Genomic DNA, 25,028 nt, shown 5'->3' on the forward strand with positions numbered 1-25,028 from the left:
CCTACAGAGCTTAAATTCTACTAGGGAAGTCAGACAATAAACAGGATAAATAAGTAAAATGCATACTACATTGACAAGAAAACTGGATTAAAAAATAAAGTTGGGAAGAGGGATAGGAAGGGCCTGGGGTGCCATTTTAGATAAGGTGGCCCAGAAAAGCTTTACAAATGACTGGAATAAAGACCTGAAGGAAGTAAGGTAGCTAGCCTGCAGTTATGGAGGCAGATTATTCTAGGCAGAGGGAGCGGTGAGTGTGAAAGCCTTGAGGTAGGAGTGTTTCTTCCTTTTAGAAATAACCAGGAGCCCCGTGTGGCTGGAGCAGAGTATACCGGGGAGGGGGGAGTAATAGGCTACATCAGTGTTTCTCAAACTTTAAAACTTAAGAACTGCCTAGAAATCTTACTAAAATGCAAATGCTGAGTCAGACAGTCTAAGGTGATGCCAGTGCTGCTGGTGGGAGGCCCGTACTTTGGGTAGCAAGGGACTAGATCATGTAGGGTCTTACGGGTCAGAGTAAGTACTTCAGCTGTTACTCTGAGTGAGGTGGGAAGGCATGGGTGGATTTTGAGCAGAATGATATGATCTGACACTTTCTAACAGCGTCCCTGTGACTGCTATATTGAGAATAGAGAGAAGGAAGCACGGCTGGAAGCAAGGAGGCCCATTAGGGTTCTAAAATGATCCAGGTAAGGGATGATGACTCGAAGAACTTCACTAGTGACTTTGACAAGAGAAATGTTGGTGGAGTAGTAGGGACAGAAACCTGGAGGGGGTTTCAAAATACTAGGACTGGGAGAGGTGAGAAGTATAGAACTCTGGATATATTTTGAAGGTAAGCCAAACAAGATTTGTCTGAAAGACCAGATGAGATGTGAGAAGGGAGAAAAAGCAGTCCAAAAGACATCTCCAGAATTTTGGCTTAAACAGCTGAGGGGTTGGGATCTCCTTGAAATTAGACAGGGAAGACTGAGCGAGTTGGGGAGGGAATGTTAGGAACTCGGTTTTGGAGATTTTAAAATTGAGATGCTTAGATATCCAAGCAGAGATGTTATATAGGCAACTTGACGTCTCTAAAGTTAGGAGCTGTCTAGACTAGAAAGGGGAACTTGGAAGCTGATCACATACAGCTGATACTTAAAGCCATGAGCCTGATTGAGATCCCCACAGGAAGGGGCACTGTGTGGATAGAAAAGAGAAGAGGTTGACACTTGAACTCAGGGATACTCCAGCGTTTAGAAGTCAGGGAGAGGAGAAAGAGTCAGCAAACAGACTCAAAGGGGCACCGAAAAAGGTAACAGAAAAACCGGAGGAGTACAGGGTCCTGGAAACCTGGTAATGAAAGTACTTCAAGGAAGGGGAAGAGATCAACTGTGTCAAATATTTCCGGAAGATCAGGTAAGATAAGGGCTGAGAAATGACACTGGATTTAGCATGGAGGCATCGGTGACCTTGTCAAGAGTTGTAGACACTTACCTCCTTTGGGTTGGATTTAAGACAGAATGAAAGAAGAGAAATTGAAGTCAATAAGTATAAACAGTTCTTTCCAGTAAAACAGTTGAAGTCAGTGAGTACCCCCTTATCCGTGGCTTCACTTTCCAGTTTCAGTTACCCACCATGGTTAGCCCTGGTGAGAAAATATTAAATGGAAAATTTCATAAATAAACAATTCATGTTTTAAAATGTCCACCATTGTGAGTAGTGTGATAAAATCTCACAGTGTCCCACCCCACTGCGTCCCGCCTGGAATGTGAATCATCACTCTGTCCAGAGTATCCCACCTGTTAGTCACTGAGTAGCTGCCTCTGTTGTCAGACGGACTGTCACAGTATCTCAGTGCTTGTGTTCAGGTAACTTGTTTTACTTAATGATGGCCCGAAAGCACAAGAGTGTTGATGCTAGCATTTCAGATATGCCAAAGAGAAGCTCTAATATGCTTCCTTTAAGTGAAAAGGTGAAAATTCTTGACTTAGTAAGGAAAGAAAAAGTATGCTGAGGTTGCTAAGATCTAGGGTAAGAATGAATCTTCTATCTGTGGAATTCTGAAGAAGGAGAAGGAAAGTCGTGCTAGTTTTGCTGTCTCATCTCAAACGGCAAGAGTTGCAACCCCAGTACCTGATAAGTGCTTACTTAAGATAGAAAAGGCATTAAATTTGTGGTGGAAGACATGAGCAGAAATCAGGGTTCAGTGCTATCTGTGGTCTCAGGCTTCCATTAGGGATCTTGGAATGTATCACCCTTGGATGGGGGTGGGGGGCTGCTCTGTAAACAATTCCGTAAAGGGAAGGAGGAAAATGAAGTGGAGTCAAAGTGTGTTTTGTTTTGTTTCCAGATAAGAGTAGTAACTTCACATTTATATGTTGATTAGGCTGATCTAGTAGAGAGGAAAGAATCGGTGATGCCGAAAGAGGGCAGAATTGCTGAAAACCTATTTTTGAGTGGGCTAGAGGGTGTGGGATCCAGCGCACAAGAGGAAGGGTTGTTGACTAGCTAAGAGCATGAACAATTCATTCACAGGAACAAAAGAGCCTGTTTTTCCCCCAGTCTTTATGCAGCTTGTCATCTCTAAGGCATTTGACACTTTTAATTACTCCCTCTGATCCCTATACATTTCAGTCAGGGGACTCACAGGATTGGTACTCTTTCCCGTACCTAGTTTTCATATTTTACTGAAATAAGAGTTAGTAACTTAAAAATTGATGGCACAGTTGAAATGAAGGATAACAGTGAAAGAACAAGACATCCTAAGACATCCAGAATGATTGAAATATTTAGAAAACAAAGCTGCCAAGATCAGACTGGATCTCTGATGGCACCTCTTTTCAGAGAACATGATTAGCATTGAGTTCATAACTTCTCTTACCTACTCTTTTTCAAAGGACCTCAAAAATGTAGGAACCTCCTAGTTTAAATAATCTATTTTTTCTAGAAAGGGACAGAAAAACAGAATTTCTTTCCTTTCCAGGACAGTCTGCATCTGCTTTCATCTCAGTCCACTGTAATCTGGTTTTTATTCCCGTAATTCTGCTAAAACTGTACTGCCTAAGATTGAAGACCCTCAGGTCTTCAAATTTAGCAGATACTTTTTAGCCTGTCTGTGTGACATCTGCAACTTTTTGCTTGTCTAACACCCCCTTCTCTAAAGTCTTGCTGTCTTGGCCTCGGCGACAGTGTTCTTCCCTGGGCTTCTTAATGCCCTCCTTGGACTTTCCCAGCTCTTTCTAACACTTGCTGCTAAAATAGATTGTCCCACCAGACTTCTGTTATGACTGTTCTCCTGACTGTCTTTCTGGACAATGCTGGCGCTTCCCTCTGTTGCCGTGAGCTGATGCCTCCCCAGCTGTCTCCTGCCTTTTCTTCGCTTCTGTTCTCTCAGGGCGTGCTTCCAGTTGTCTGTGGGACAGCTCCACTTAATTATGCCATGAGTGTTTCAAACTTAGCATTTTCTCTCTGTCTTTCTTACACACAAACACACACACACACACACACACACACACACCCCAGTTGTTACCTTGGCTAATAGTACATTATTACTCAATCTAGAAACCTCAGAAATAACTTTCACTCTTCTTTTTCCCTCACTATTTATATTCAGTCAGCCAATTCTCTCTTAGCTTTCTGTCTCCCATTCTCCTGCCTCTCACTGAGTCTGCTGCAGTAGCCTCCTGAACGGTTTCCCTTTCTTCTCTTATACTCTGTTGTTTCTACCTGTGATAATGTTATGTACCTAATGAATGCCTATTCATCTTTTAAGCCCTCCTCTGTAAAACCTTTCTTAACATTCTCTCCATATGTATAAAATTCATCATCCCCTCTACTGTACCTTTATGGCACATTTTACAAACCTCTGTTCCAGTACTTAACGTTGCACTGGAATTATTTTCTATAACCCTATGGAGTATACATTCTTCCAAAATAATGACTGAATATTACTCTCATACATCTTCCTCCACCTTCCCCACTACCCGCCCCAAACCCCAAACTCCCTAGCACATGGTGTTACCTTTGTTTCCATCCCTTTATCCACCTAGGGTGGGTAAATCAGGCTCAGGTCCAACCATCATCTGTTCCTTCTCGTGTCCACTTTTCAGAAGGTTGAGATCTTGTTTGCTGACTCACCTGGAACAGAATGGTGCAAACAGAAAATATATGTCTCTGATTTATTAACAATTATAACAGGACTTGATAATACTGTTCTTAGATGATCTGGTTGTCAGTAAACAGTGTAATCCAAGAAGGAGTAGCCTATGGAATGTGCTGTAAGGGGCACTTCCTATGCCCTCAAAGAACTCTCTCTTTTGTGATGGGGGCAAACTGCCTCTGCAACTCCCATGCCTGTTCTTTTCCGTTAATCATATTTTCCTTTTATTACCTTGTAGATATAGGAAAAGTGGCATATAAAAGTCAATGACATGCTCAAAACTGAAACGTGAAGGCTGTGTTGAGGGAGAGGTACTTTGAGGGGTCGGGGAGACTGCTTCATGGAACTGACCTGGTTCAAGCAAGCACTGAAACCTTTTTCAAATTCTCTGTAACTGCTATGGAGACATTGTTTACATTTACACAGATGAGGTAGAGGAATTAATTCAAGGGCTGGCACGTGATTTTGCTGGCCGTGAAACCCGTCGGGTGCTTGGTGGGTGGGAGCTTTTGGTGCCATTGGGACTGAGCTTTTCCGCCTCTGCCCGTCATTCCTCAGGTTAACCCACCCAGAGGGTCCGTACAGCGGTGGAGCCGCGTCATCCACCAACAATCCGGAATTTGTGGAGGATCTCACCCGAGGTCAGCTGCTTCACAACGAGCCTTCAGGTACAGCGGAAGGCAGTGAACAGCGGCACGAAGATGAGGTGAGCTGCAGCGCCCCCTCCGTCACTGGGCTTAGGCTTCTGAAGGAGCAGTCAGCAAGGGAGTTGACTGGGGTGTTCATCCTCTGGCAGTCGTACATTCTGCAGAGTTTTCTGTTTTATATTTCTTGTTTTATGTAGCACCATATTAATGGTTTTAATGATACAGAGACAGGTAGACTCTTCTTTTTCCGCTGCTGAAAAAAAACTATACCTGCATCAGATTAGATGCTCAACAAATGCTTATAAATGAGTTGAGTGATGTAATTAAATAAGTAATTAATGAGGAGTCCATATGCCCTTATTCAAGACCACTTACTGCTCACCAAACCCAGCAGCATGGTCATATGTGCCCAGAGGATTCGCATGACTCACCAAGCCTACCCTCCAATAGTGGGCATCTTTCTCTAATTCACCAAAGGTTCCAAAAGAGTCTGGGCCATCATGCCCTTGTTGGACCTTCAGCATTCCTCACAAGTGACTGATTACATTGTTTACATTTAAGGCACTCTTTTTTTTTTTAACCATAAAAGAGTACCACCATTTATTATTGTCTTTATTCTTCTTTTGAGAGAGCTGATTCTTTTCATGTTGGTGTCCTTAAAGGTTATGATGAATGCCTAAAGCTTCTAAAACATCTTAAATCCTTAGTAGCTTTAATGTTAAGTGTTACTAGGTTTACAAAACAAAAACCGAAAAGAAAAAAAACTGATACCAAATACACCATTTGCCCAATACTGAATTAATTGTACCATTTTATATATTTGGATGAGTACAGTCTGATAATTAATATTTTGATATTTTTGTCCCATTTTGCTTACCTTTCTCTTCTCTGAAATAAGAATTCTTATATCCGTAAAACTTTATTAACTGGTAGACTATGTGTATTTGTGAAATTATGAAGCAAAAGTACCTTGTGTCTTGTTTAAAAGGACAAAGAAAAAAGGCTGTGGTAAAACATCAGTGGAACCTCAGTCCCTTTTTAAAACTTTTTAAGAGGTGATTTCATCTTTAGTTTTAACTAGTAATGTATAAAGATCTTTATAACATAAACATCTTAAGAAATGAATCATCAAGCCAAAGTACTAGTCTTCATTTTGGATATATTAGAGTTGCTGAAATTTTTCTAAGTCTAAGGACTAATTTTAAAATCTATAATGCTATCTGCTGTGGGAAATAAACTGTCTTTGAATGATATCAATGAGAAACACCTTCATAAATGATTTTTAATCCCTGTGCTACAGTTGGTCTCTTCTTTTGCCCAGTGCATGTGAAAACATCTTGTTCTGACGTCCTGCAGCAATGTCTGCTTCTCGGGCACAGTGCTGACTATGTGCTGCATTTCTCGTTTAGAACACACCCCCATCAGGAGTCAGCATTTGTTAAGTGCATATACAGGCCAGAGCTTATGTGCTCATGGTACCCCTTATTCTTATCTGTTAGGATTAGCACTGAAATAGCCCTCAGTGTAGCGGTTTGTACCATGATACATACAAAGGTCTGCAGGTGAACCATCTGGAGTCCCTTCTTGAAAGTCTCATTGCAGTCATTTATACCTGTAACAGTTTCGGAGAGCTTTGACTATCCAAGGCCTTAACGGTAGGAAAATGCAATTTTTAATCCTGTATAGTTTGTGTTTATTCTTGGGTTATTTGGGGAAATTTTTGTTGTAACTTGGTTTTTGGTTTTTTATTTTGTATTGTTTTGTAGCAAAGAAGTAAACGAGGAGGCTGGTCCAAAGGAAGAAAGAGGAAGAAACCTCTTCGAGACAGCAATGCACCCAAGTCCCCCCTTACAGGATATGTTCGGTTCATGAACGAGCGTCGAGAACAGCTTCGAGCAAAAAGACCAGAAGTCCCGTTTCCAGAAATTACAAGGATGTTAGGCAATGAATGGAGTAAACTTCCTCCTGAGGAAAAACAGGTAATTGTTCCTATTCCTGACCCTTTGCTCGGTTTTGATTATATCTCAAAAATAACTTTTGTCAGAAAAGCAAAGAGAATGGACTTTTGATTCTTGAATTTTGTTGCGATGCCTAGGAGACCAGACTAGCAGGGTCCTTCATGGCGCTTTTCTCTAGCACAGTGCTTCTTGCACCCTTCCGGGGTCTGCTGCCAGGAGTGTGAGCAGAAGGGACTCTAGGATCCCCCCTCAACCAAAGCAGCTCTACTTTTATTTGCTTTATATGCTGAGAGTTCATATAAGATTTTTGTAAAAAGTAGTTCAATATTCAGAACTCTATCAACATAATTTATTCTACCAAGTTAAATGAAATGTCATGAGTCATATGAGAAAAGATCATTTGATAAAATTCTTCCGTGCACAGAAGATTTTTGTTTAAGAAAAAGATTTTACTGCTTTAATAAATTTTTGTAACTGGAGTTCTGGCAAATTTAACCTGCTGTGGAAAATAAAGCGAGAACTATTTGAATTCCTTCTCCTCCAAGACAGAAACTAACCCTTTTGCCAAACTGAAACAAATCCATTTGTTAGAGAGAGTTGAGAGGAATTCAGGACAAGATAGCCACGAACTGGTGGAAATGCCACAGACATGGTGTGATGGTAATGACTGTGGGAGTGGTGGGGGTTAAAAGTCCCCAGCATTCTCAGCATCAGAAATACATCTATATTTCTTTTATGTCTTACACTCTTTAAAAAGGATTCCGAACAGAATAAAACCAAATTGAAAGTTACTCTTGGGAATTAACTGAATTCAAAAATTTTCATTTTTCAGTTCTGCACTGGAATTTGACACAACATTGTAAAATGACTATAACTCAATTAAAAAATGTTAAAAAAAATTTTTTTTCATTTTTCAGAGGCATTCCTCTATAGCGTTTTCCGTCTCTAGTTCAGATTCTACTCCAGGGGTCAAGTTCTGTGTTTAGTAGTCAAAATTCTAGATTCCTTTAATCTGGGATATTTCCACAGCCTTTGTCTTTTATGACACGGATATTTTTTAAGAATACAATCTCTTCCTTTTTCTCTCTCTCCTTCATGTTTACTTTTAACAGAACATTCCGCATTCTGTAGTTGTCTGATGTCTTCTCGTGATTAGACTGAGGTTACATGGAATACTGCACAGGTGGTGTTGGTCCTTCTCAGGGTATCACATATGCAGGCACGCAATGTCCTTTTATTCCTCATTGGTAATGTTAATTTTGCTCACTCAATAAAGTTTTTTTATTATCCCTTATAATTAATAAGAAATCTCTGGAGAGACATTTTAAGAACATGCAAATAATCTGTTCCATGTCAACATTTCCCCCTAGATTTAGCATTTATTGATGACTTTTGCTCGATCTGATCTTTACCACGATGGTTGCAAATGATGATTTTCCAACTCTAGCTCTCCCTCCACATATACCAGTCGGCCCTTGGCATTTCTAAGAATTTATTTTTTTTCCCAATGGCTTATAATTTATTACTGCACTTAAGTATTTTGATACTTCATTTGTCCCAGATTTGGCCAGTTGGGTGTTCCCGACATCTGGGACAAGGCTTTTAACATGATTCCTGACTCCAATTTGTGTTCATTTAGAAGCAGTATTTTTATATTTTTATTTCTTAAACCTAATTGATGAATGAAAAGTATAAGGCATTAAACAAAATTATCCTTGTAGATCAATGAACTTTGTTTAAATAATTAATAGCACAAAGCATGTAGATAAAGGCTCTCTCACAGCAGTCCATTTTGGGTCCATAGGATGAGGTCATTCTTTTATGTTCTTTGTGTCTCCCGGCTTTAGTGCTCCACTCTCCTGGCTCTTAAAAGGCCAATTGATGTATGAGATCATCCCCCCAGAATGGTTTGAGGATAAAGAAACAAAGTAATATTCCATCCCTTCCCCTGGGAAGATTAAGTGCCTGTGTGGTGTGCAGTCTTCTTGAAGACTCTAGTTGCCATGTGTAGTTCTATCTGTAGGATTAGGGGAATAACTATAATCATCTCCTTCTGAATTTTTTATGAGAATGATCTCAATAGAACTTGTCTTCATTAACTTAGAAGGGCATGAAATAGTCTAAACAGTCAGTGTCACCTATTTCTTTTATCATTGAGAGATTATATTTCATTCTATTCACATGACTTTTTTTTTTAATTCTCCCTTAAAGCTTATTCGACATGTACTTTTCTTTCCATGTTCTAATTATCCTCTGTTTTCTTCAAAGAGTTTATTGGTATTTTACCTAAATAACACCTCTTTCTTGGAAATAATTCCACATTTGTTTCCTAGCGCTACCTTGATGAAGCAGACAGAGATAAGGAGCGTTACATGAAGGAACTGGAGCAGTATCAGAAGACTGAGGCCTACAAGGTCTTCAGTAGGAAAACCCAGGACCGTCAGAAAGGCAAATCTCACAGGCAAGGTATCAGAACCAGAACCAAATGTATTTGTAGTTTGTTTTGCCTGACAGAGTGTCCCAAAGCCTCGTATTAGAGCAATAAATATAAAAGATATGTTTATATCATTTCTCCATTATGCAACATTCCCTTAAAAGCATCGTCTTGGAATTTTATTAAAATCATGTTGCTCTCCTTTAGACATTTCAGTTGGGTTTCCATATCTAGTATCAACAATTTGGCTTGTGCTCCAAGACCCCTTTTAGTTGCCTGTGCTTTTTTAAAAATTAAAAATTTCTAGTTTAAGCATTTCTCTTCCTCTAAACAAATCTGTCTGCTACATAACTGCCTTGCTTTCACACCTCTAAGCCTTCATGTGATCATCTCTCCTGGCCTTCAGTGAGCATCCTTTTCATTCACTCATGAATGTGTGTATATAAAAAGTACGTACTGAACACCTCCTATTACATGTCAGGATCTCACCTTGGCATTAAGAATGCAAAGGTGAACACGATAAACAAGATCCCCATCTTCATGGATCTTTTGTTTTCTGTTAAAATTGTTCGTCACACTCTTACAAGCGTTGCTTAAAGTTCCTTCTTCAGGAAACACTGCCAAAGAAGCCCCACTCGTAATGGCCTGTCATTCCTTTGCTATTGCGTCTTCTCCACATTTGGGCATCTTGCCTGCTAAACTGTAATATTGTACAAACAGCCCCTGTTATGTGTTTCCTGTCCACTCTCCCACCCTATTCTCCTCAAAGGTAGGAATGCGTCTGCTGTTTCTCTGTGTCTAATTGTGTAACCTGTAAGATGGGGTTCCCTTTAACTTTTGTTGACTGACTGATTGATAAAGCCATTAGAGAAAATATGGTATGTTTTGAGAACCCACATATACCCACAGTTTCTGTAGTTTGGCACAGTTATTTGTTTGAGTTTTGTTATTGTTTTGTCTTTCAACTGAATGTTCTTATTCTTTCATATTTTTAGATGCAGCTCGACAGGCTACTCATGATCATGAGGTAATTAGCTTTCTATCTATACATATATTTACATTTATAATAATGATGTTGTTTGAAATGTTATTGGACCTCTTTTTTAGTGAATGGCAGAGTGTTTCCTATCCTATAATTCAGATTGGGTGAGTTGCCTTTAGCTCAAGGATTCTTAACATATGGTAGACACTTACATCTTGAGTCTGTCCTTGAACTAAAGCCCCTAACTCCAGTCCTTTCTTGTGGTCCAAGAATTTTATTGGCTTTAAATGCTGAAGATGGCTGGAATTCAGAGTGAGGTATAGAAATGATACACTCTTTTGCATGTATTGGCTTTTTAACTAAATCAAGGAAATTATTTCTTCAAGATAATATCATTTATCTTGGAGTTGTAATTCTCATACCTAATTTGTTATTAATGACCTTCAAAACAGAGAAAACTTTTAGATTGACAAGTCAAAAAATAGATGTATTACTAGCCATGAATTATAAAATAAGAAGTATAGTAAATATTAGCATTTTATTCTTCATATAAATCCTATGTAAATGTGTATATATATATATATATATATATATATATATATATATATGACACACACACACATATATATATATATATATATATGACATTTCTGCACTTGAATTCGGGCGAAATATTAAATTTTTTTTGCTTCAGTAGTGTTGGAAGATTTCCATATTGCCAGATACTTGTATAATTACTTATTTCTTCTTTCCTTCGTGTGCCCACCCAATACCAAGAAATTTCCATACTTCTTTTTTTCTCTATTAAACATCCTTTATTGCTTCTCTATCCTTAATGGTTACAAAAAAGAATTTGAACATTAATCTAAAATATTAGATCTCACATTTTCTAGTCAATGACTGGCTCCTTTTATCTATGGATTTTGCTGGCCAAACCACATGTGGCATTTTTATCTTTAATAGGGTTGATACTTGCAGTCAACTAAAAAAGATTTAGTAGACTCAATCAGTCATAGAAACTAATGATTTGAGAAATGAAGCTTTTTATTAAAATATATTACTTAGCATGATATGAGTTTCTATGATTATGAAAAGGAATAAGTCTCTGTGATTTCCCTGTTTCGGGATTAGACACATTAAACCAAACAAAGAAAAGGAGGGAGTAGGTGAAGAGCCAGCAGTAGCTTCTCAAATGAATGTAGAGTGGGCTCTATAAATCTGTCTATCGTATGCCCACATCAGGATAAAGCTCTCTTAGTAAGGCTATTGGCCCAATTAATGTCCTTCACGTTATCAGTTTTTATTTTTCATTGAATAGCTTTACTAAACTAGATAATTTCAAGACAATTGCAGTAAAAAACTGGATTGACAATTTTTAAACATAGTTACACATGACCTGGTATAATAAGAGTTCAGGAAAGTAAGCAAGTGCTTTGAGTTGGGGAGAGAGGGGAACCACAGAAGCCCCCTTAGAAGGGAGGAACTGAATCAGACCTTAGAGATACCCCAGGTTTCATGGGGGCACTTCAGGATGGGTAAAATGGCTTGAGCAGAGTTATGAGGAAGTTAATAAAAGAGCAAGGATCTTGCAGAATGCCTAAAACATCACAGTTTCCAAATACATGCTTATCTCCCTCTGCTTATCCTATCAGGAGGGAAGTGACACATCCAGTAGAGTAGCCTGTCTCTGAGGTCACTGCAAAAATAGCAAGACCTCAGACCTCTCAACTGACCCCCTCATTTTGCCGGTGAGGGAAATGACTTGCCTAAGACAGGAAAGAACCTCCCAGAATCACATACTGAATTAGAGGCCAAATCATGACTGAAATGCAGGCCTCTGTAGCCCAGCCTTAGCATTCTTGGCAGCATGTGCCACCCTGTATGGAATTAACCTGACAGTGTTGAAAGTTAAAATGGGCCTGGTTGCCTGTGATGTCAGCAAAATTTGTTGCCACTTAAGACAGAAACGATCTGATTTATGTGTATACAGTAAAGAAATCTATTGTATTCCTAAATGGAACTTAGATTCCTAAAACATTGTTACCAGCGCAGATACTGGAGAGCATATTGGAGCTTAAGAAATGCCGACCTGAAAGCCATTCAAGCCATTCTGCATAGCAGCGGGGCCCTTCAGCCCAGTGCACAATATTAAGAGCATTCCCTAAAGTAAAGGGCACTTGAGAGAAGGAGATCACTCTGTGAAATTCTGGCCCTGAGCCTAGATCACAGCAAAATCGTTTCAGTTCGAAAGACCTCTGTTCTTTTACCCTCCACTCAATATACAGAATGAAGAACCAAAGCGAGGAGTATTCCTGCTCCTCTCAAATAAAAACGCCAGCCCGGAAAGACTCAGGACTCAGCTAGTGTTACTCCCAAGAAAGTGCCCACATCTCCTGTGGGGACTGAGAGAGACACAATAATTTTGTTTCTCCTTTAATTTATGAGAAATGACAAAATGACACTCAGCCTGAACAAATTAGACCCTTTCAATGAAGAGGTAATGAAATCCTTACGATTTTAATCCCTTGAGAAATCCTTGGAGCAGCTTAAGTATATCTGAGCCCCCAGGAGGATCCTCCCCATGCCGAGTAAAGTAGTCAGTAATGGACGAGTGCTGATGGGTTTTATTACGACTCTTCCGTTAAGTAGAATTTCCCTGTTGCCTTTCGGAGACTGAACAGTTTCATTTAATTGCTTTGGTGTTTCTAAGAAAGTGTACCAAGGGGCAGTGTGTTAATGCACCTGCATGCTGCTGTCCTCTGCCCATACACAGTGGGCTTGGTTTGAACTGCTCTGGCAAGGAAGAGAGCAGAATTACCTGTCTGAGGAGAATCGAGGCCTTGGAGAGGGTTCTTGGTACCATGGAAATGGGAGCCAAGCATCCCCACCCCTCTGACTGGGAGATATTTAGGCCTATGGCCAGGTTAGCTGATCTCATAAAAGCCTATGCAGTTAAATAGGGGACTGAACAAGGTAGGATGACAAAATCCTAAGACTTCATCCTAAGTCACTGTGGACTAATGCTTACAACTGTTATGCCTCATACATGTTGGAATTGTGTGTCGTAAGTTTTCTGTTTTCCTTCAGCAACCCAGTCACACCCACAAAGCATATGGTAAGCCAGGTGAGTCGAGAGAAAGCCACTGCAAAATAAGATCCCTTCTGGAACCAGTCTGTCTTGCCCACACGTTAGTTCTCTTTGAAATCGCTAAGAACTGGCTAGACGTAGAGCTTTGCGTGTTGAAGCTGGGGCTTTCAGTGATGATGACATTGTTTGTTTTCAAACTGTTCTACAAAACTTCTTTCTTTCTTTAAGAGGTAGAAGACAGGGTAAAAATTAAGTGCTCTGAAAGTTTCCTCAGGTAGATACATAGTTTTTCAGATTTCCATCTTAGAAGTCTCTCTTGATCAGCTGCCATTGGCGGGCAGTTTCACAGCCTAGCCCCCTAGCAAGGCAGACATCAGTATGAAAACAGGAGCTGTCAGGATTCTCTCATAGGCTGTTAACTCTCACAGCCTTTCTCCTGGGCACCAAGTCACTTTTGTGTTCAAAGACTAGTAGAGACTAGTAGTGCCAGAAGTAGGAAAGATACCGTCTGTCTCTGACATTAAACGTGTTTTAATGGGAACGATTTCTAGATTTTTTTAAACTGTTATAAAGGTTTTGAAGTCATCAGATGTCACTAGGAATTTCTTTAGTACCCATTTCCCACTGTTCTCTTAACCATCTTATATATTAAACACTGTGTCAAGACATTTATCATCTATATTCTTAATGCTTTCAACTTCAAATTCATTGTAGAAATTGCAGCTAAAGCATTTTGAAATATTGTCTTTATTCGTAAGAATCATTGTGGGATATATTTATAGTGGTTTTGTGAGACTTTTTTAAAAAATGGCTTATTGGTGAATTAATTTTAGGTTTTGTTATTCTTTTCTATCTCATAATCCTTGGCTTTTCATATTTTGAGCCTAGTTATTTCTGACTTCATTTTGTTTGTTTTTCCTGTGTCCAAAGAAAGTCTAAAAGATCCCCAATTATAGGCTGTCCCTTGTAAATACGTAGAAGTAAAAGTAGAAGTACCAATTGAATACCATTATTATTGCTCATGGCTGGCAGATCTCCGCTCAAAATTCTCATTGTCTACTCAGGAAATTTAGATTGCATAATGCTATCGCAGGGAGCATTCTATGTGCATAACCAAAAGAAGCAACAGAAAAAACACTGGGAAGTTCTCTTTCTCTGTTCCTACCTCAACCACTTTCTCAACTGTATACTGTTGACTATTCAAAGCACAGAGGTAAGAAATGGGTTCCAAAATCTCCATTAGGGAAATTTCTGTAGGTTTGTTCTAAGGTTTGTCATTGCACAGCAGTTGTCACCTGAGAGATCTGAATACTTAACCTGCTTGAGCTCCGTGAAAGTCTGGTTCAAGTGAAAAGGTGAATGAATACACTTTCCTCACGGCCTCAGCTGGACTCATTCCTGCTCATATTACTGTTTCTTTAAGGAAAACCAGACCATTGTGCCTTCAGACACTACTATTTTAATTTAGCTTCTGTTTAAGAATTAACTGTTCTTTTACTCTTGATTCACAGAAAGAAGCAGAGGTAAAGGAGCGGTCTGTTTTTGACATCCCTATCTTCACGGAGGAATTCCTGAACCACAGCAAAGGTGATTACCAAAGTATCATCTTGTGTTCCTCAGGTCTGTGACAGGGGTTTCGTTGCCAGGAGGAATTCATTGCTCAAAACCAACAGTAGTGATATTTCAGGCCCTAAGACTGATCTGGAAGGAGAAAACTGCTTCTGTTTCACTCTCTGTTAAAGGTAGCTACTCAAAGACCAGCCAAGGAAAGGGAAGCCGGTGATGTCAAAGCTGCTTTAGTCTCTGGCTCAAAGGAAATAAACATACATCACTAATTCAGTTGCTTTTAGGCTGTTATCTCAGAACCCTCTGTACAAATGAAAGCTTACATGGATATCCAAAATATAAGATAAATAAGAGCAGAACTGACCCCAGTGCTGGAAAGATGCATACCCACAGCTGTGCTTGTGCAGTCTCCCAGGATCCCCACGAAGCCCCTCTGGCTTCTCATTGCACACTTTATAAAGCAAACAAACAAACAAAAATACTGGGAATTGCAGCTGTTCCTTGCGATCTTAAGTATAGAATATGACCAGCTTTAAGAATTAAAATAACTCTGGGGAGCCAGGTGTTTTATTGCTGAAATTGCTAACTAGAAGGCCATCGTGAGAATAGGGAGATGAGGAGGGAGAGCTAATTAGAGACAGCTGAGCAGAACTTACTGTACGAGTCGATGGGGCTCCTCGGAGATGTGTGGCGCTCCATGTGTCTTCTTGTTGGGGGCGGGTGTCCTCAGCTCGGGAGGCGGAGCTCCGCCAGCTTCGAAAATCCAACATGGAGTTTGAGGAGAGGAACGCAGCGCTGCAAAAGCACGTGGAAAGCATGCGCACAGCCGTGGAGAAGCTGGAGGTGGACGTGATCCAGGAGCGGAGCCGCAACACGGTCTTACAGCAGCACCTGGAGACCCTGCGCCAGGTGCTGACCAGCAGCTTCGCCAGCATGCCCTTGCCTGGTAATGCGTCCGCCCTGAGCGCGAGAGCGGCGGGGGCGGGAGGTGCTGCCCGGCCGCTGCTGGCGCAGTGAGGCTGAGGTCTCCCCCTGCAGGAAAGTCAGTTAAAGCAGGGGGTTTTCCTCGGTTTTCTCTGGGTCGTGTAATAGAATCTCAGTATTGGTCAAAATCTTCCAAAGTTTCAGGTGCTTTGCTCAGTTACAATTTTCTCCAGTTATATTCTACTTTCTAGTAAGCTTAATTTGATACTCAGAACAATGGAAACTGAGTAATAAATCCTGAGTGGGGCACTTATTTTTTAAATTTAGGTATAATTGACATGTAACATTGTATTACTTTCAAGTGTACAATGTGTAATGATTCAATATTTCTATGCACTATGAGATGATCACAAGTCTAGTTACCATGTTTCACCATATAAAGTAACAAAACATCTTCTTGTGATGAGAAATTTTAAGACATACTCTCTTGGCAACTTTCAAATATGTAATACAGTATTATTGACTGCAGTTACCATGCTGTACCTTACATCCCCATGACTTAATTTGTAACAGGAAGTTTTTGTTTCTTGACCCCCTCCCCCGATCCTGCCCACCCTCCCGAAGCACTTTTCTGATATATGTTTGCTTGCTTTGTAATTTTGTCTTAATGGGAAGGAAAAGGAAAACATACTAGTCATTCTTGTATAGTCTTGCATGTTAAGGAGAGTCAGCGGAGGGCTGGGAGAGTCTGTCCCCTTTGGTTGTATGCAGTCACTCATACATGCTGCACAGCGGTTATATGGCCCGTCTGTTTATTTAGAGTATGTGGGTTAATTTCATTTCTTGGAGGTCTAATAGTCTCTCCTCTGAAGTTAAAATCTCTGTGGAGCAGACCGCTTTAGAGTCGTCTCCTTTGCAGTGGAATCACTGATCTGTGTTATGGTGGTTAAACTGAATGGGGAGGATTTTCCTACTTTCTCTTCTTATCCCACTTCAGGAAGTGGAGAGACGCCTACAGTGGACACAATCGACTCGTATATGAACAGACTGCACAGTATTATTTTAGCGAATCCCCAAGACAATGAAAACTTCATAGCGACAGTTCGAGAAGTTGTGAGCAGGCTTGATCGTTAGGGGATGGTGAGTGCTCACTGACGTGTGTAGTATGTACGTATTACATGCCGGTACATCATCAGAAGTCAGATGGCATTAGACTTCGTCTGTGCTGCTGAAACCGTGGGATTACACTGAATAAGTGAGCTGGAGACTTGATTAAGATTCCTGTTGCAATGGTTGCTAAATATAGTGGATAATGTTGGGAAACGGAATCAAGACAGTTTCCCTCCTGCATGCCTCGGTGTGGCTTGATGGGAAGAGCATGTTGTTTGTGGCTGGACCTCAGTTCTCGCTTTGTCACTTGTTAGCTGTTTCCTCAGGTGTTCGTTTCCCAAAGGTTTTGAAGAGTAAGTGAGAAACTTAGTCGAAATAACCCCCCAAACAACACACAGAACAAAATAAATATCACTTAATTGTTAAGCTTCCTCTTACCTGGAAAATATTAATGATGATTCAGGGCAGTGGTCAGTGAGACACAGTATGTGTACAAGCCTACACAGTAAGAAGCTTTTCACTCACCCTCAGTGTCGGAGTAGCCGTCGTATGTCAGACGTTAATGTGGGCTAACCTTAGAGTGAAACTGTTAATGCCTTTCAATACGTGAAATAGAAAGGAAAGAGGAAATAAGCTTTTAAAAAATATGTTCAACAAATGACTAGTAGTATGTGTTGCATCCTTTTAGAAGAGAAAAAAGTACATTTCCAAAAGGGATCTGCCCATATAAACTTTTTTGGTACTAATGGTCAGTCATCAGGTATCATTTCTTAAATGGGCTGGTATTTGTTCACTCATATTCCTAGAGATGGGGTGCCTTTGAGTATACCATTCCACAAAAGTGACAGCCCGTTGGCCTGTTGATTAAATTATTCCACACCTGCCGACGTATGACCTGTGGAGACCTTCGTGCTGCACCACACAGTAGGTGGCCGTATGTGGACACTAAAGAAGAGTGGGCAGCGGGAAGTGCTCCTGAGACTGGCTGCTCATGGGTTTGAATCTTTACTTATTTGTCCTGCTGATACACGAGCACACTCATGTACATATTCACATTCTAGCATGCTTTGGGCCTTGAGCAGCATGTACAAGAATAAATAAAACCCATGACTCTTTATCTAATGAGGCAACATCTGCTGGCAGAGACAAAAGCGGTAGTCTTTATCCTTCTTGGCCATGCCCTGGAATAGTACTGTACAAGGCAATTCATTATCCCTTAGCCTCAGCCGTGCTCTGATGGGGAAAGGATTACCGTCCTTCTAGCGAGTAGCCAGATGGAACGGACTGTGCTTTAAGAGGTGGCTGGACTCCCTGCAGAATAAAGAAGTGGCACTACTGCTGCTGTTGACGAAGGGAACAGCTTGTGAATCTAGGCCTGGGATTCTCAGGAGCTCGTCGTCCTTCTCATTTTCGCACAGTGTTTTCAATTAGCACTCTTGTAGGCTTAAAAAGAGAGAGCTGGGAGAGGCAGCGTGGAGGCCTGTGAAGGAACACAGTAATTGATAACGTGGCGTCTCCTCACGTAGGTATAAGGCCGTTACTGCAAGTTTTGAGCCAAAAATGGTTTTCCATTTTGAGCATTTTGCCAGTAAGACTCTCCTAAAGCTTTACCCATCTTAAGAATATAAACTGTAGTATCTGCTTCCTGATGTGTCTTTGAAAACCTAGAATGTTTTCATTATCCTTGATTTTAACCCACAAATATTTTGCCTTTGAAAAAAGCAATACCTGAAAATGTGAACCGTTTTATTACTACAGATTCTTACAGTCTAGCCATGCAAACATAACTAGGAGTGGGTGGTTCTCCACACCCTCCAACACTGTCAAGTGAAACGACTGTGAAAACTCTGATTGATTCTAGCGTGGCCTCATTATACAAATATGTACAGACAGCTAGGGCTGATGTCCCCAGCATTCGCGGTGCAATTAATTACTCTGACGTGAGCTTGGCAAAGGTTTCATCCATTGTCAGGAGCCAGTGAGTGAAGGGAAGGTAATGGTCTGCTGTTTCAGAGGAGCAGGTTAGAGCTGGAGGGGCCTTTAGAAATCCCATCATTTTACATAGGAAGAAACTAAGTCCCAAAGAGGCTAAATGTCTTACCTGAAAGTACCTAAGTAGGTAGGTGAGTGCAGGATCCAGAACCAGAACACATGTATCTAAATGCAGTCAGGTTTCTAAAACATTGATGTAAGGACGCAGAGATAGGTGTAAGGGGAAAGCACTGAAATATCTTAGAATGAGAGCATTAAGATAAATAGCAGGTAAATAGGAAAAAATTACAATCCAGCAATTACGTTCTAAAATTTTGGTCAGCCCATTTTATAGTTATTTTTACAGATATTCAGTGGAATTTCCCCAGCTGTCATCTTTCTTTGTGGCTTACTAGTACCTAGAACAGAGTGGAGCTGGGAGGAAGCAGTGCAGGTAATTTCATACTGAGAGGTGTATGAACTATCAGAAGCCGCATGTTGCTTGACTTCAGTTGAACTAAATGATAAATATTTGCCTGTTTGAGAATTGAAAAAAAAAAATCTTTATGTGATTGCAGTTTTATCAGTATAAGAGAATGTATTGATCCTGTGCAGACATCCCTGCACATGCAGAGATCCTTAGATTTATACTTGAAGAAAATTGGTTTTGATTGACCAAATCAAATTTGGACTAAAGTATAAAGTACTAATTTTTCATCATCAGATTTGTCCCTGATGGTGGCTCTTCTGTGTGCAGCTGACGACTTTCCAGCCTCCCCATTGTGGCTGAACTGGAGCAGGGCCATGTTTCTCACTGGAATGTCTGAGACACCTCAGTGAGGCTGGCTGCTTGCGGCTTTACGAGCACTTTGGCTTACACACACCCTGCTACTCACCTTAACCTTCTGAAAATAGAGCAGAGCACTTCTTTAACTCACAGCCCTAACCCTTTCTAATCAGTGCTCACCTTCTTGATTTTTTTTTTCCCCTCCCAATTCTACAGGGCTTAGAGCTCCAAGATGTTCTGTAAGTGGTTTTACTTGTTTGGAATGAGAAGCCATCCATGGAAATTTGAATTGAGTGGAGGCCCAGAGGGAGTACAGATTACTCAGCTTGTGGAAAAACTGTCAGCTTTGAGTTAAATGCCTTCACCCCAGGAAGCCATATGAGGGACCAGCAGAAGGAACATGTACGTGAAACTTCCTATGGAATCGTCCTTGTGAGGCTTTGAAAGTGTCCAGCCGCTCCCCCGAGTCTCCAGTTTCCTTTCGTCTCCATTTCTGCTCAAGTGGGTCCGCACATGGTCTGCTGACCAGCCGCCCCCGGGACTGATGTCTTTGCAGCAGAAAGGAAGCCTTCTCATTGTTCGGCTTCAGATCGGACTCTTATCAGTGGCTTAGTGGCTTTGTCAGTGGTTTTCCTACCTAGCTGTCACTTTTTCTTATGCCTTTGGGGGTTATTTTTATTGCCTTCACCCCCACCAAGTCAGACGTCTCCATTTTCTGACCTCTGGGCTTTGTTGCCCAGCAGGGTTCTGAAGGAGAGTTTCTCTCATTGGACAGGCCAATCTTCTCCCATCATTGTCCTGCTGTGACTCAAAGAAAGGAGCTTCCTGTTGGCAGTGTCCCGTGGAGCGAGGCTGTGTTTCCTGCCCCGCACAGCGCTCAGTGGGGGAGGCTTTGTGATGGCTGCCCTGAAGGAGGAGGCTCTTTCCTTCCTCCTCGCCACTGCCTGCTGTTTCGGAAGCATCGCTCCTGCCCGCACCCTGCGTCCCAGCCCCAGCAAGGCTCTTCTGTTCCCATCTGTTGGCAATGACTTGTAGAGCATTTTGCCCAGGAAAAGGTCATTGGCAAACAGGAGAGAACGAGAAAAGTCGTTTCTCATTTGGTATCGGAAAAAAACCCGAAGTCTGTCGTAAGTGAAAACAGAGGGAATCCCTGTCTACTTGAGGTTTGCGGGTTCGTGGGCGTGGGTGGCAGACATGTCGTTCAGAATAGTCGCCAGCGGACAGAACAGGGCAGGAAGAGTTCTCATGTCTGTTGTCTTCCTCCTGTGATCATAGCTGCAGAATCTGTGTCTAAGGGACAGGCTTCTTTTCCTTCTTCCCCCTTAGTAAGTGTTTTGTTTGTTTGTTTGTTTGTTTAACACCAAAGGGGAAGAGCGGTCTCCGATTCTCACCTCAGGGTTTGGTTGTGTGGTGTTGTGGTTTGATTCTCTAGAGCACAAGGCTGACGGTTGCAGCTGAGATCTTTGGAACCAAAGCAGGGCGTGCTGAGCCCATTGCCTCGGCACCACTCCACCGAGGGCGGGTGGCAGTGTGGCCCCCTCGCAGTATGCTCACAGGCCAGGGTGCGAGCCGGAAACCCCCTCATGTTGCTGCACCATCCTGTCTTCCCAGCATCTCCTTCCCCAGTTTCTTTCTTAGCCCAAAGGAAATAAAACAACAACAACAACAATAAAAAAACAACCATTTTAAAATGTCTTACATGAGCACACTTCAAATTTCCAGGTACTGAAACCCACGTACCACCGCTTGGCAATCTTTTGGAATAAGAGCCCCTCATTATCTGTTGTGGTAAATCTGGCCGCCTCACCTGCTTCTCTGTATTTTCCTGTTTTCCTGTTCTCACCTGCTGTTCTGCCACTTCTCTCCCAGTCCCGCCTGCTAAGTCCCGAGCTGACACACACTGTCTATGGCAGAAGGACATCCGAGCCTGCTCTGGAAGTTTGTGTCTGCCTTCTGCCAAATACTTTCCTTTCTTTCTTCCTCCTAGTGTTTCTCTCTGTTTCTCATTTGTGTTAGTGTTGTGCAGCCCTGTTAGCATTATGGAGACCAGGAAAGGCTATAACTTGGTCCAAAGATCATCACCTTCCTGACTCTAGATAGGATATCTGACAATGACTTGAAACACCTGCGTGTTCAGGAATGCACAAGATCTTGAAAGAGCCTACAGTCTGGTTATCATTTTCACAGAATAACAGGCTGCTTTTGACATGCCAGCTCTCCCAGTAGCTACACACCTGACTCACTGGTGGCTGGGATTCAACTGCCACAAAACTGTCAGGCTCTGTGGAGCAGGTCTGCATCACCTCCCCTCTCCTCTGTGCCCAGCCAAGAGGTAGCTAATGAGGTCACAGGCTAACACGATACACTTCCCAGTAAACTTGTAGATATTGAACGTACATGTTCTTCTCAAGAAATACGTTGTTGCCTATTCAGTGTTACGGATTTCTTTCTTCTTATTAAAACATAAGGAGCAGCTGAGGAAAATGAGACAAAATGTTTTATTTCTGACAAAATAAAATTTTAGGGAAAAAATTGTGCACATGTGTTTGGAACTGTTGAAATGCCAAGTTTTCTGTACAAGTGTTTTTGTAATTAAACTTCTAGATTTTCTTTGTTTTTTAAGAAGTTGATATGCTTGCTTGACATTTGCCTCATTAAAACTTTTCTATGTTGAATCCACCCGATTCAATTTTACCTGAACTGAATGAAAAAAAGTCCTACCTCTGCCTTTTCATCTTAAGGACTTTCTCAACCCCACATTAATCATCAAATCCGTTATGCTTTTAAAACAGTAACACATTCATTTTACTAATTGCTTATTCAAAATGTGTCTTAGCCTGTTTGAGAATTCAGCTCATTTAATGTATGTTATAACAATACAGTGAGTCGTCATTCATCTTAATGTAGCAGTAGTATTCTGGAGGCAACTTGAAAGAAATCTGATGTTTTTAAAGTCAGTGACTTCAGTCCCCTCGGTAGGAGGACTGAAGACAGTCTTCAGTCTTCGTTTTGACTGCAGAGATAAATTGTCCTTAAATGTTTGCTTTTAAAAAGAACCACCACTTTAAAAATCAGAATCATTTTTAAAGAAAATTTGTCAGCTACTTCCACCATGCTTTTAAAATCCTAAGGGTAATAAGCTCACCTGGCTTCCAAAGCCTGCTGCTCTCCAAGTAGCTAGTTGTGTAGCATTAGGCAAGACTTGCTGTGCTGTGTTCAGCTCCCCTTGCCTCGTCTGACATCACACTCACCTCAGCTCTCTCACATTTCTTAGAAAGATAGAATAAGGTAACAGAACTGACCATGGCTTGGAGGATGTAAAGACTGTTACATGAATGCCAAGAATTATTGCGATAACTCAGGATCAGACTTGACTACATTTAACGGAAACACAAATCAGCAAAAGCTCAAACAAGAATTGTATCTCTTTGAAAAGTATTCCAAAGGAAGGCAGTCCAAGACCAGTCTAGAGGCTCCTATCTGCACCACAGTATGGTTCCTTTCTCAAGGTTACCCCATGGACCAGAGTAGCCACTTGAGCATCAGACATCATTTGAAATTCCAGGCAGCATAAAGAAAAAGAGAGGGCAAGGACAAAATGGACAAACCCAGCTGAGTCAGCACCCTTCAGACGGTCTTCCTGGAAATCATACTCAACACTTGAACTCAGTCGCATAACAGCAGTTAGCTATTCGGGAGGTCAAGAAATGTCATCTTCCCTTGGGCCTTACTGCCCCTACTAATACAGGTTTTAGGCAGTAAGGAAGGAGAAAATAAATACAGAGTAGGCAACTAAGTGAATTTCGTGACTCATACGTGTGACTCCGTGCAGACGCTAAGGCCAACCCTGCTATATTAGTGAGCAGGAGGCATTATCTATGCCTTTGCCTCTTGGCCATCTGAGAATGACCATGTACTTCCCAGGGACTTTTTTCCCCTTATCCAGAAAGCTGACAACCAGCCTCAGTCTGAGCATTTCCTGTTTCCACCTTAGCTCCTACCCTTCCCCCAACAGCTGGCAGCCAGTCTTGTTTGTTAAAAATCAGCATAAACAGGTGGCAGTATCCCCCCCACCCCGTTGTTTGTCCCCGTTCTCTAACTGCTCACATTGGCTGGATTCCAACAACACCAGGACGATCTTTCCTTTAGGGTGGGGAAATTTAAGTACTGCTTGGCGGAAAAGCTCACAGCTACTTCCTGCCCTCTAAATTTCCTGCCTTGTAACTAAGGGTTCCAAGTCAAGGACTTTTTCTTTGTTTTATTTATTCTCCTTTTGACACGGCCTGTGCTCAGAAATACATTTTACAATATCGATAGAAAGAAACACTAGTTCGTATGCCAGCTCATCCAAAAAATGAGGATTGAGAGAAAGATCAAGTGAAAATGTTAATGTACGTCCTCTCACCCAGAAACCATTTCAGTTTAGTTTTCATGGGAACGTGGCCTCCAGGAAGAAACCTCTGCCAGAAATGTAAGTGTAAGTTCCCTTAGCCTAGAGAAATGCAGACAGCAGAAAGAGCCGAGCTAGGGATGGTGTTGGGAAGTTAAGACAAGGTCGTCCAGGTAGAAGGATTTCTGTAAGCCACCTGCAATGCTGGGTTGGTGAGAAGATGCTTTAGATGTTTAGATAAGAATATATAAGACAGCAGGTATGGTAGTCGTTTGTCTGAGTCTCAAACACCACCTGACACTTGGGTCAGATCTTTCTAATCAGCTCCTGTGTTCTCCATTTCACTTCAGTTCACTGTTTGGGATGAGCGTAGAGGAAAAGACTCTGAAAAAGTAACATTGGGAAAGACATAAGACTAATGTGAAGGAGCCAGCCCTGTGAGGACCAGGAATAGAAAAGCCAAAGCCCTCAGGCAGGAATGAGCTCTTGGGGTTCAAGGAATAGAAGAAAAAAAAAAAAAGCTAGTGGGGCTGGAGCAGAGTAAATGAGAGGCGGAGTGGCTTTGAAGTTGCAAGGCAGGCAATGCTGAGATCATATAACACACCTTGTAAACGTGGTGAGGGGTTTATATCGTATTGCAAGTATAGTGCGCAGAGAGTTCTATGAAAGTAAATGACAAGATCTGATTTATATTTTTAAAGGATCACCCTGGCTGCTCTGTAGGGAATCGTGGGGAGGAAAGAAAGAAACCAGAAAGGCCAATTAGAAGGTTGGCACAGGGATCCAGGTGACAGTGGCTTGACCTAGAGTGGTGGTAGTGGGAGCAAAAAAGAGAAGATGAATTCAGAATGTATTTTGAAAGTATAATGGACAGAAGTTGCTGAGGGACTGGATAGAGAATGAAGCATAAATGACTTCTAGATTTTTGCTTGAGCAACTGAGTTCTGGACAGAGGTGTCATTGCCTGAGACAGCGTGGACTTAAGGATTCTGAAACATGGTGGAGCAAGAATTCTGTTTCGGACTTGCTAAAT

General features: G+C 41.4%; 1 protein-coding gene across 3 annotated transcripts in view; it reads left to right on the forward strand.

Annotated features, from left to right (window-relative positions):
* HMG20A (high mobility group 20A) overlaps nt 1-22,280 on the forward strand; it is a 48,090-nt gene extending 25,810 nt beyond the window's left edge. For all 3 annotated transcript variants that reach the window (XM_031691710.2, XM_006208766.4, XM_072950957.1), the window contains 8 exons: nt 4,697-4,844; nt 6,552-6,764; nt 9,077-9,209; nt 10,173-10,204; nt 14,759-14,834; nt 15,544-15,759; nt 16,735-16,877; nt 19,822-22,280. In XM_031691710.2, the coding sequence (XP_031547570.1) occupies nt 4,697-4,844; nt 6,552-6,764; nt 9,077-9,209; nt 10,173-10,204; nt 14,759-14,834; nt 15,544-15,759; nt 16,735-16,871 (955 nt within the window). In that variant the 3' untranslated portion in view covers nt 16,872-16,877; nt 19,822-22,280. The remainder of the gene's footprint in view (nt 1-4,696; nt 4,845-6,551; nt 6,765-9,076; nt 9,210-10,172; nt 10,205-14,758; nt 14,835-15,543; nt 15,760-16,734; nt 16,878-19,821) is intronic.
* The last annotated feature ends 2,748 nt before the right edge of the window (nt 22,281-25,028 follow it).

This window comes from Vicugna pacos, chromosome 27 (assembly GCF_048564905.1).
Source record: "Vicugna pacos chromosome 27, VicPac4, whole genome shotgun sequence".
Lineage (NCBI taxonomy): Eukaryota > Metazoa > Chordata > Mammalia > Artiodactyla > Camelidae > Vicugna > Vicugna pacos.